Source organism: Barbus barbus (assembly GCF_936440315.1).
Source record: "Barbus barbus genome assembly, chromosome: 17".
Taxonomy (NCBI): domain Eukaryota; kingdom Metazoa; phylum Chordata; class Actinopteri; order Cypriniformes; family Cyprinidae; genus Barbus; species Barbus barbus.
In genome coordinates, this window is record NC_136745.1 from 14,359,045 (window position 1) to 14,372,157 (window position 13,113).

The following is a 13,113-nucleotide window of genomic DNA, read 5'->3' on the forward strand; positions in this document are numbered from 1 at the left end:
TCACCCCTTTTAGTGGTCTAATATCATAACTATTTCCGCTCATATTGAATTGGTTACGCAATCTGAATTAAATGCTATACAGAGCAATTAATTGAGAGTGTGTTATTTTCAGTGCACTTATTTTTGTCTGGATTAGAGATTTGTGCATTGAATCCCATATTTCTGACCTGTTGCAAAAGTGTTTCGAGCCATCAGCAAGGATTAAAGTCCAGACGTTGTGTCAGAGGAGAGCGAGATTGTCTGAGAGGTCCATTTTGATGTTGACACCCTGAGTAACACTGGAGGGTGGTTTAAATCTAACAGTAATTGCATGTGCTCCTAATGTCTGCCAAGATAGTGAGACACAAGCTCTCTGTGCTGCCCTATTTCTTTCCTCCCAGAGACTCTCTGCCAAGTGGTGATAGATGTGGTGTACACTGATTTGTGACAGACAGGTTGGAGCAAGAACTCAAATGACCAACAGGATTTGAGATGATGCATTTCTGTCATATTGCCGGAGCGTCTGACCACACCACAGCTAATTGCAGAATGTTTTGTGCTTATTATGACACATTGACATTAAATGCTTGACTGCTCATGCAGCGCAGTATGAGTTCAGAACCTATGGTCTACCTTGCATGGGGGGGGGGGGGGGGGGGGGGGGGTTACACTTTTTTAATATGAATATTTCATTGATGCAAAAAAATGTAAATCAATTTGAACATTGAAATGATGTCCAACAATCCATCTGAATGCAGCTCTGATGCTCAAAAAAAAAAGAAGTTATTTAATGCATTCAAATGATGCCCAAAAAAACAATTATAAGGTTGGAATGATGCCCAAGAATCTATTCAAACATTTAATTGTACCCAAACATTGATTTGAATGTTTTTAAATGTACCTATAATGCACTACCAAAGAACATGTGAAACAATTTTGAATGTCCAGACAAAAATAGATTTACACATTTGACCTCACCTATTATGTACAGAAATCAATTTGAACATTTAAAAAAAAAAATTGCTTTGAACATTTGTCTCATGCCCCAAAAGCACTTTCAGTGTCAGAACATATATGATGCGCTAAATTGTATTTAAATGTTTAATTATACACAAAGAAATCAAATTATGAGTTCAAACACAACTATGATGCACAGAAAACATTTGAAATGGGTAGAAATCTGTTTGAGCATTTGAAGGCACACATGATGCACTAAAATGTATTTAAACATTAGAATGGTACCCACAAATTATTTAGAATGTTCATTTCATGCACAAACATCAATTCAAAAAATTGCAAAATTGCAAAGGTACATTGGCAAAGATTTGAAATGCCCAGAAATCTGTTTAAGCATTTGAATACAAGTGTACAATTGAATACAACGTGATGCCAAAAATATATGAGTACATGAACACATGAATACTGTCTATGACTGCTCTGAGAGTCACTTCATGATCATTTAATCATTTCTTTGAGAAAAAAACTATTATCATATATAAACAGAGTTAAAGGTCTTCACAACAACTTGTCAAAATAAAAGTTTGGTTTAACTTGAAGAAACTGGGACAGGAATACATTACTTATTATAATGACAATACTAATACTAATTATAATAATAATAATAAAATTATTACTGAAACATTTTTTTTATTTATTTGCCAGAAATAATACATTTTTCTGAAATATTTACCAGAAAATTATTTACTTGTATTTATTTACCAGAAAAATGTAAATACAGAACACATGATGCTTTTGATTATTAACGTTTAATAAAACCATTCAAATGAAATCCAGAAAATGAATGGAAAACACGGAATTTGGTAAAAATAAAAAATAAATGCCAGAAAAGAAAAAAGTATTTCATAGGGGCTTAAAAATGTAATATTTGTTAAACTTTTAAAATAGATTGCTGTTAAATTGTGTAAGTTTTGTGATTTCAATTAATTAGTCATGCTTTTTAATTAATAAATTTAAATAAGAGTCTAGAAAAAATCTAAATGGAAAAAAAAAAAACTGAATTTGGAAAAGCATGAAAGGGAATTTGGGAAAAATACAACTGATTTCATAGGGCCCTACAAGCCAAATGAGAAAAAGGGAGAAAAAGGGATGAACAAGTTTGGAGGGAGAGAGATTATGGGAAAAATTAGGAGGAAGGTGGTTTTTGAGGGGGATGTGGACATCTTCAAGGTCACGCTTTCATGTTGAGATGAGCGATAGCTATGGAAGAAAATATCAGAGAGGCTTAGGGGTTGAGGAGATGGTTCAGAGATAATGAAAAGAAAAATGATCTTTGTCTAACCCCCTCCCTTCATCCTCAAAGAGAGCTTTATTATGCTTTACACAGTTTGTGTTGTTGGTGTTGGTTACCTCTGATGATGTTCATTTGTAATTGTCAGCTGAAAATGAGTCATTTTGTTGGATGACTTCACACCAGTTGTATAGACATTATTCACCCTGCTGCAGCTGACAAATTATCACTTCATCCCTCTTTTTTTTTCTTGTCCTCTTTTAATTTTTGTTTTCACAAAAGACCTCTGAGCTTTGATGGGATAATCCTAGCCACTCATGTCTGAATGGAAACGCACAGACTGAGTAACCAGGAAAAATATCTCCCACTGGAAGCTCACATAAATATTAATATCTGTTTATTTATTTATTATTTCATCCCAGAAAGCGTATTAGAGTTTGGGATTTTCTATTTCGAGGTGGTTTCGTATGTCATACACTTCCTGCATTTAGCTAACAATGATTGTGACAGCGTTCAATCATCTGTCAGTATGATTGTCCATGAATTAGCCAAGCAACAAAAATGTTTATCTGCACAAAACTTAGTTTGTTAATTTGTTTGACCTCATCTCAAATGGTTGGCAGCTCTTCGCTGGACATGGTGAACCTGCAAAAAACCTTTGGAAACAGTGGACAGTTTGCCACGTCTGTGAAAAGTCTGACAGCTGTGATACATTTTGCATTGTTGCCAAAGTTTTGATGCACCACTGCCAGGAAAGAGCTGCAAATTTCTGCCAACTAATTTGCCACACATTAACCAACTTTGACGCAAATAAACAGTTTTTACAAGGGCCTGTCCTCAGTTCGCTTCAGTTGAAGAACTGTTTCTGGATGCCTCTCTCTGTCTCTGTCAATGGCGCTGAGCTGAACATGTTTGCTTTGTCTGGTTTGGTCCCAGGACTGCCGGTGATGCAGGTGAAGATTGACATCTCCAGACAGCAGGTGGAGAAGATCTTCGGTCTGGAGGATTACTGGTGTCAGTGTGTGGCCTGGAGCACTACAGGAACCCAGAAGAGCCAAAAGGCATATGTGCGCATCGCCTGTGAGTTCAGCTCTGTTATCTTACAACACAAACATTTTGACTGAATTCTGTCTTATAATCTGTGATGGTGTGATAAATGTGAGCACAGTGGTTCTTAACTGGTAGGGAGGCTTCCCCAAAATGGTCACAGGTCTGTGTTGATCTGGATTGGAGGGAAAAAATAAATGCAAAAGCTAAATGCAAATAATAAATTGCAACTTATCATGTAGCATAATGCGGATACAATAAAAAGATAATAAAGATACAGTTCCAAAATAAATATTTATATTACAGAGAGAGATGGTAATATTTTTATTTATTTATTTATTTTTATTTGGTAAAAAATACAGTAAACAGTAATATTGTGAAATAATATTAGCATTTAGAATAATTGTTCATTTGTTTTATTCTGTTTTATTTTAATTTAATTTATTCCTTTTTCCTTAAATTTTCCTTTAATTCCTTTTTCCTTTAATCCTTATTCGTTTAATTTATTCTTGTGATGGCAAAGATTAATTTTCAGCATCATTACTCCAGTCTTCAGTGTCACATAATTATTCAGAAATCATTCTAATATGCGGATTTGCTGAAACATTGTTAACATTATCAATGTTGAGAACAGTTGTGATTCTTGTAAAAACCATGATATAATTTTATGATATACCTATATTATATAGGCTTCTTTGATGAAAGAATCAAATTTATTTAAAATGTATTTTTATGACAATATAAAAGTCTTACTTTTAAGACTACAATTTAATGCATCCTTGCTGTATAAATGTATTAATGTCTTAAAAAACAAAAAACAAAAAAAAAACACATACTGAGTGATTATCAACAAAACTGGAAGAAAACATTTGCAGTATTTTTCTTATTACCGAAATTTAATTTTGTGCATTCAAAGAAACTTCACAAAACAAGACTACATTATATATGGGTTTAGATGGATAAATGTTTTGTGCCATCGGTTATTGCCTTAATAATAAAATAATAATAATTAATTTCAGTATTTTTATTTTAGTTAGTTAGTTATTTTGTATACTGAATTAAATAAAATGTTGGTGAATATAATTTCATCCCCAATGTAAAATCTAAGTCCCAAAGCAAAACAATTGAGAATCACGGCTTAAAGCAAATTTCCATCTTCCACTAAAAAATCAGACCCTGAAAGGACAAAATAACATTAATAGCTGACCTCTATGGGTGCTGTGAGTGGAAAACACATTTCCTCCCATAGAGGTTAACTCCATTTATTTGAATACCTTTATACTCAAATACTGTGTAAACAGTGTGTTTTGTAAAAAGCATGACTAACCAAATTAATTTGTCTCTAATGTCTTTAAAGTGCTCTACATCACAGTAGCATTTGCTCTTTTTTTATCACTCCACCATAGAGGGACGATATACTTTCTATTAAAATGTATTTAGGAATTCCATTTAGCCAATCAATCTAACCATTTATGTTCCATTTTTCCCCAAGGCTGATTGATTCAGTTGGTTTTATATGACTTATTTAATATTTGATTGGGAAGTTTGATCAGGAAGAGCCTGTGGCAAGGAAATCTGCTAATCTGCAATGTAACACTTTGTAATTGCTTCAAGAGGCCTGGTGGTTTTGATATCTCTGTGTGATTAAACACCAGGAAACCGAACCACCGCACCGCCTCACTCAGAACAAACGTCAGCACAAAACAGAGGAGAAGACGTCCTTACTTTAAAGTAGCATCTAAAAGAAGATACAATACAGTCATGTGTATACAGTATATATTTTGTCTAAAACAATGATTAAAGCATTGTGCGATTAAACTGGATTTGGGATTTGTCTCAGTATGGTGCTTATAAATATTCTGAATGGATATTTATCTATATTCACCTCCGATTCACTTTTGGGTAATGAGAAGGACTTTTAAAGAAATGCTTCCCTTAGAAGAAGAAAAAAAAAAACGGCTCACCAAAGAATGATTACAGCGACCAGGGGCTCTGAAAAGGTACTATAAAAGTGGTTCAAACGGTTTGTGTGCAACATAACTTTCAGTCTGTTCCTCCACACAAAGTGCCGTACAACTTCTGAGCACTTTCAATATAGCACATGATTCATATGGACCACTTTTGTGTCATTTGTATGGTGCTTCAGTCTTTTTTTGCCTTGGTCCCTATTCATTGTAATTCCACTAGGGTGAAATATTCTTTTATCAAACCTCTTTACTTTGAGAGTTTTCCTCTCAAAGTCATGACAATGTCATCTCAAGACTTGATGGCCATCTAATCCTTTGTGCCTCTCCTATTCCCATTAAATCCTATTTAATTAAATCGAATGTCAAAGACCCCTCTTCACCTCTTAATGTTTGCCAAGGCCTGATTGTTGAAGACAGGCATGACATCTGTTTTAAGGAAATGAAATGACTGGCAGTGCCGTTGTTATTGAGAGAGATTTTATTCCCCAGCATCTGAACCGAAGACGAGTTCGCTGTCTCAATGGACACCTTCTTCCAAAAGCTTTTTCGTGTCATAACAGCTATAAATGTTTATGCAAATATTGTTTTGAAATTGTGCCATCCCTAGTCAGGAGGGCAAGAAAGCCCTCCATCAAGAGTAATGCAATTTTGACAAGCAAATAAAATTTGACTCGCATCAACACTTGTCCCAGGGGTTTTAGGTAGAGTGGGTGGTCGTGCGGATACCACAGCCTCGGTGCGGCATTGAGTAGCGGAGGAAGATAATGCAATTCCTATTTGTTGATGCTTTGCCTGGGGGCTGCAGACAACCATTCTCTGAAGCAACCAAGCAGGGTCTAATAAGCGCTCGGGTCTGTGATATGGATCCTTCCAAGAGAGAAAGGCCGCTCACGGCTCCTGGTAAACGTACATGGTGCAAACAAAGCCCTGAGTTATATATAGAGGAGCTCTGAAGCCCAAAAAACACATTGCTAAATATGACAGAGATAATGTTAGATTAAATGGCTTGGCAGTTTACCTTCCTGGTGATACATGTACACATTCTGATGACTACTGGAGGATTTTAGCCGATATTTTGGCTTGAGAGCCCATAGAGAAGAAAATAGAAACATGCAATCCGTTTAAAATCGCAGTGGTTTCCCCTAGACTTTTGACTAATACCTTCTTCACACTGACAGTAATTTTAAAACTAAAGGCGGCAAAGTGAAAATCTGTCTACAGTGCCCTCCAAAAGTATTGGAACAGTAAAGACAAAATTGCTCTGTTGGCTGTGGAGTCAAGACATTTACAAATATGATTAAAAGATGAATATGAGACAAAACTACAGAATGTCACATTTTATTATTGGGTGATTCAACACATAGATGTTTTACCAGCTAAGAAGTTCAGCACTTTTAGAGTTTCATCCCTGTATCTGATGTGAGCATAAGTATTGGAACAGTTGCCTCACAGGTCTTTCTAAGTGATCAGCTGTGTCCTGTTGCATTAATTCTTCAGATATTAAAAACAGGGAATGTGTCGTATCAGTTATATCCATTACTTCTGTATTCTGAATCTTGCATTTGATGATGACACACACAAACCAGGATGAAGACAAGGGAGCTGACTTTGAGAGAAAAGCAAGAAATTTGGATGCTAAAAGAAAAGAGGAAGTCAATTAGAGCTATAGCAAAAACAAAGGTCATGGAGAAATCAACAGTTTGGAAACCACCAGCAACCAAAAACGACCTGATCGGCTGAGAAAACAACAGTAGTTGATGACAGACAAATCATAAAAGCTGTGAAAATGAACCCTAAAAGACGTGTCTGTAAAATCACCAACAACTTCCAGAAAGCTGGGGTGATGCTCTGACAATCTACTCTCCTCAGGAGACTTTGACACAGAATTACAGATGCTACACAGCAAGATGCAAACCTCTGACCAGCACCAAAAATAGAAAGGCAAGATTAGAGTTTGCAAAAAAGCACAAAGGTGAGCCAGAAGAGTTTTGGAACTGTGTTTATGGACCGATGAGACAGAGATGAACCTTTATCTAAATGTTGGGAAAGCAAAAATGTGGAGAAAAAAGGGAACTGCAAATGATCCCAAGCATACAGCCTCATCTGTAAAGCATGGTGGAGGTGTTGTCGTGGCATGGGCATGCATGGCTGCATCTGGAACAGGCCCTCTCAACTTTACTGATGACTTAATGTATGATGACAGTAGCAGAATGAATTTGGAAGGGTATAAAACCATCTTGCCTACCAATATTCAAGAAAATGCCACCAGATTCATTGGGAAGTGCTTCATATTGTATCAGGACAATGACCCAAAACACCCTGCCAGTTCAGTCAAGGAATTTATAAGGGCAAAGAAATGGAAAGTCTTAGATTGCCCAAGTCAATCTCCAGATTTAAATCCGATTGAACATGAATTTCACCAGCTGGAGAGGAGAGTAAAGGCAGAAACTCCCCAAACAAGCAACAATTGGAACTGGCTGCATTTAAAGGCTGGGAAAAGCATTTCAAAGGTTGGCTGGTGATGTCTATGGGTCACAGACTCACTGCTGTGATTGTGCGCAAGGGATCTGCAACTAAATAATAGCTTTTAATCTTTTATATACTTATGCTCACATCAATGAGTGGGATGAACTCTAAAAGTGCTGTTCTTTTTATTTAGTAAAACATATGTGTTGAAACGGCTAATAATAAAATTTGACATTCTGTAGTTTTGTCTCATATTAATCTTTCAATCATATTTGCAAATGTCTTGACTCCACAGCCAACAGAGCAATTTTGTCTTTACTGTTCCAATACTTATGGAGGGCACTGTATGTCAAATCTACACACACACATACACACACAGGCCTGAATTTAAGACTTATATGTTTGAATTGAAAATAAAATGTATGTACATTTGGATTACACAGTTTTAACATAAACTAATAAACCTGATGCAAATTTGTCAGTGATGCAAAAATTAAACTGAATATTTCTGTAGTAATAATAATAATAATAATAATAATAATAATAATAATAATAATTCATTACATTTATATAGCGCTTTTCTGCTTTTCTAAGCACTCAAAGCGCTCTACATTGTGAGGGGTGGTGTCTCCTCGTCCACCACCAGTGTGCAGCATCCACCTGGATGATGCGACGGCAGCCATAGTGCGCCAGAACGCCCACCACACACCAGCTTACTGGTGGAGAGGAGACAGAGTGATGAAGCCAATCAGTGTAAGGGGATGATTAGGAGGCCATGACGGTCAGAGACCAATGGGAAATTTGGCCAGGATGCCGAGGTCACACCTCTACTCTTTTCGAAAGACATCCTGGGATTTTTAATGACCACAGAGAGTCAGGGCCTCGGTTTAACGTCTCATCCGAAAGACGGTGCTTTTTAATAGTAGTAGTATTAATACAATTTAATTTTAAATGCACAATTACCAGTTTCATGCATTTATCATGCAGTTTCAGTCTCATGTATTTTAACTAACTGAATATTGCTCATTCCAGTTGTGCATAATGCATCAAATCATGCACCGCATATCAGAACACACACTACCCACCATGCCACTCCTCTGAGAATACTAACCAAATTGATGTTACACTAATTATTAAACATGTTTAATATTAATTATACTGTGCACTGCAAGTTCTGTGCTTTTTTGTGTATTGCGTGGCATATGCAACCATTACATTTATCTTTAGTTTATTATGCACATCGGGAAGCTTACATGTTTTAGTTACAGTTGTGCTTGTAAGTTTGAACATGTATGTTCCAAATGGACCTAATAACTAATAAATAAAATGATTTTGCTCTGCAGATCTGAGGAAGAACTTTGAGGAGGAACCGTTGGGTAAGGAAGTGGCACTGGATCAGGAAGTCCTTCTGCGCTGTCATCCTCCTGAAGGTGTTCCTCCTGCAGAGGTGAGAGCAACAAGTAAACATTTTAACACCCAACAGCTCTGCTAATTATCCCTCTCATTAATGTACTCGCACAAATATAACGAGCCAGAGCCAGAGATCTGGAGTATTTCACCATATTCCGTCTGTTCCATGAGCTGGACTTGGATGAGGAACCACACAATGTGATTTGGCAGCTCTGGGAGTCCCATTAATAATACATGTATTTTTGCACTGGTGCAGGACTAGACCAGCCTGTGACCAGCTGTTGCAGCTCAAAATGGCCATCCAAACTTAACAGCAAGCACGTATTTGTGCTGTGTTGTCATATTAAATATTCAATTCCAATTTCTCTACCAGCGTGACTGATACTGTTATAATGTTTGACTTTGTTCGTTCTTTTATTTCAGACAATTTCAGCATTTTTGGCATAATTAAAATTACTATGATAAATAATTTTGATTAATTCATCAGATTATTATCATTAATTATAAATCATAGTTACAATTGAAGCTAATTCTTGCAATGAATGTTGCCTAGTTTAAAAGCAGAAAAATGAAACTATATAAATTTTACTTTGTGATAATCAATGTTAAATCACGATAAGTAAAAATGAAATCACAAATATTTATTCTTTATTAGCAAAGTATTATCATAATCCCAATTCCTGCTTTTAGTTCTATTTCTCATTTCAAAGTGCTAAAGAAATGTTCTGATTTCTTCATTTTTTATTGTACCAAAAAAAGAAAAAGAAAGAAAAACAGGAAAATGCTAATCCACTTTTCTATTGCCCTGTGCTGCCATGCAGTGCCTGCCAAAATTTAACATCTTCAGCCCAGGCAGGGTCTTTGGGAGCTGCCCAGAATGGCCGCTGTATCCGGGAGCATAAAGAGTGTTTTCCATCCGTTTGAGCCAGATTGAAGCTGTGAAATGTTTTCTCTTGTGTATATCTCTAGGTGGAGTGGCAGAGAAACGAGGAGCTGATCGACCCCAAGACTGACCCCAATTTCTTCATCACCGTGGACCATAATCTCATCATCAAACAAGCCCGCCTGGCCGACACAGGCAACTACACCTGCGTGGCCAAGAACATTGTGGCTCGACGAAAGAGCTCCTCGGCTACTGTGATTGTCTACGGTGTGTTTCTTCTCATACTTTGTTCCATTCTTAAATCACTGATACATGGACTTCACCTTTCAACAGCCTGACAAAAGTTTGGGATGGTTTTGACCCAGAGTCAGGGGTAATTTACTGAGACAGTTAGGCTAGCTTTGATGGACAACTCTATTTTGATCAGACTTTAAGAAAAAAAATCCTTACTGCTTTGCGAAGGTTTATCAGTGTTGTACTATAACAGCACTATCTGTAGTCTCCATTCAGTGGATTTTAAACATTATCTATTTTTATTTATTTATTTATAGGCCTGAAAAAACATGGCAATTAATTCAATCTTTTCCATTGTTTAGTCAAGAAAGTTGTGTGTGAGATCACTCACACACATATATACGTATATATATATATATATATATATATATATATATATATATATATATATATATATATTTATATATATTTTTTGAATAATTTTCTTTAAATATGGAGAATATCTAGAAAGTGTTACCTTTTTTTAAAAAAAAAATTTAATTCTTCAGTCACAATTGACTAGAAAAGAAAATGTTCAGCAATTGGTCGGAAAGTGTGAGAACCTTGTTATTTTAATAATTTTATTGAAGGTGAATGTTACTTTCTTTAATATTTTATTACATAATATAAATATAAATTAATTTGCGTTTTATAACATATATTTACATGCACTTTGTAGATGTGGATTAAGTGCCCAAATACATTTGAGGCCATTATGTTTCTTGTAGCCATCTTAAAACTAAGCATTATAGCATGGCCACATTCTGTTGTTATTTCGTATTAGCTTTAGCTTAGCTCCTCTAAAACTGTCCATGCTGTGAATGATTGCAGCGACATTACAACATATCTCTTTGGGAGCAAAGCAGCCAGACAGTGTCTCAGAAATCTCAGCAGAGCTGACAAACACTCACACTGTAGTTGGGCTTGTTGAATTAATGGCAGAAAGTGACTAATGAATGGGGCTTATAAGCTAGCTGACCTTTATTAAAATGCACAGCGGCAGAGCATCGCTAACCCCGGAGGGGTCCCAGGACAAGCGCCGTTCTAAAGGTAGCATGCATTACAACCCTGTACACGCTCTCGACTGATCCGGGCCGAATCAATCACACACGACACATAGTACAGTACTGGGACAGATCTACTGAGAATACTTCTTGTTAACTGACATGTTAACACTGGAGAATCTGAACTCTTTTGTCAGAGATAATGTATTTGTTTTATTATGAAGACTAGCCTAAAGATAATAAGTCAAGGGACATTTGTGTGATTTGCATTAAACAAGAATCAATGCGGTCGTGCTTTTTAATACAGGGACTGCAAGTCAATCAGAGCAATCAGCGTGTTGTGTTTAATAGAGGAACTAAACTGACAATTATTTCTCAGACAAAGCGAGATTAGATAAGTTGTTGCATTTTGTTAGAATTGCCTAATTTGGGAACTTTTTGACGGAAGGCTCTGCAAAAGTGAGCCTAGAACATTTTCACTCTATTGTTTGCTCTTTATGCTGTCAATCAATAAAGCCCTCACACAGGGAAAAAGAGAAATGGCACATGAATGCTAGGTGCAGTGCCTTACAATTTGGAGGTTTCAAATTGTGCAACGTTCCCCAAGCAATTTGCTACCATTGTAGAAATTAATTAAAGAAAAATCCCATGTGAATACCTTTTGATCAAAAGAACTATTAGGCATGGTCCTTTATGCTATTCTTTTTTTCCCCATGGCTTCACATTAAAATGTCAGTTTACTAATTTGAAGTCTTGCAAGCTTGCTTATTGGCTGAACCATAGGTGGTGTGAAAGCTGTTATTAGTGCTGTTGGACAGAGGCCGAGATGAATTTTAACAAGGCTGGACTTGACTTGACACAACGGTGTGCTAAGAGGTAATCAGGACCCGAGTTGCTGCGCAATTTCCTTCTTCGTGGTGAGCAATCAGTGGTAGAAGAGAGGCTAAAGAATTGATTTGGTCTGACCAGAACAGAATTACGGAGCAGCTCCAGGCACAATATAGAGCCTGACCGCTGATCAAGGCTTCAGGACAACAAGTCTGACGAGTTACCGGGGGAAGAAGAAATCAGATTTGCTCTGAATTCTCCCACCAAGAGTGAGGAGGCTGGGAACTTGATTAAAAACCCTGCGTGAACTTTGGACTCGGGATCATTTTGGAATCCTTGCAGGATTATGCATTTCACGAGCCAGGATATTGGTGCTATAAAAACCATACTGTGTATCGGTGTAAAGCAGAAAACCAATATACACCCCGCGTGAACGTTGCCAGATGAAATCTAGGTTTCCTTTAAGACATCCAACCTCCCATGTGTCCCCCAGTTTGCTCAGTAGATTTAGCGATGACTTTTATTAATATACAGCTTATAAAAGGTGATTGACTGATAGTCTTGCAACTTGACAAAGGCAACCGGGGAAAATTATGTTTGGTTCTGTTTTTTTTTTTTTTCTTTCAGAAGCAGCAAGTAATTTGAATGAGAAAATAATTAACAATACATGTAAACAAATATTACAAGATCCTTTTTGCTACCTTAATTAAAAATTTGGTAATTGAATTAAAAGAGATCAGTTCAGTTCTTAATGCTTTTTATGTACTGGCTGAATAATTCATTTAAAGAAAAAAATAGACAAGGAATCCTCTGTGGCAGCATACAAATAGTTGCTTTTTCTTAGTGTAAGATAAGTGCTGTTTCATTGACACAGAAACTGTGTAAACATCAATTGAACATGAATTTAGACTGAATGAAAAAAAAAAACCAATAGAGATGGCAGCTGCTACACAACTACCTCAAATCAACAGTAGAGATAGCATAGCATCGATAACTTTTGACATTAAC

At 36.4% G+C, this 13,113-nt stretch overlaps 1 protein-coding gene across 1 annotated transcript in view; it reads left to right on the plus strand.

Moving 5' to 3' along the window:
* Positions 1 to 13,113, plus strand: part of LOC306883302 (netrin receptor UNC5A-like) — a 217,337-nt gene that overhangs the window by 137,803 nt on the left and 66,421 nt on the right. The window contains exons 3-5 of the mRNA XM_079438470.1: positions 3,164 to 3,307; positions 9,051 to 9,154; positions 10,087 to 10,267. Of these exons, the coding sequence (XP_079294596.1) occupies positions 3,164 to 3,307; positions 9,051 to 9,154; positions 10,087 to 10,267 (429 nt within the window). The remainder of the gene's footprint in view (positions 1 to 3,163; positions 3,308 to 9,050; positions 9,155 to 10,086; positions 10,268 to 13,113) is intronic.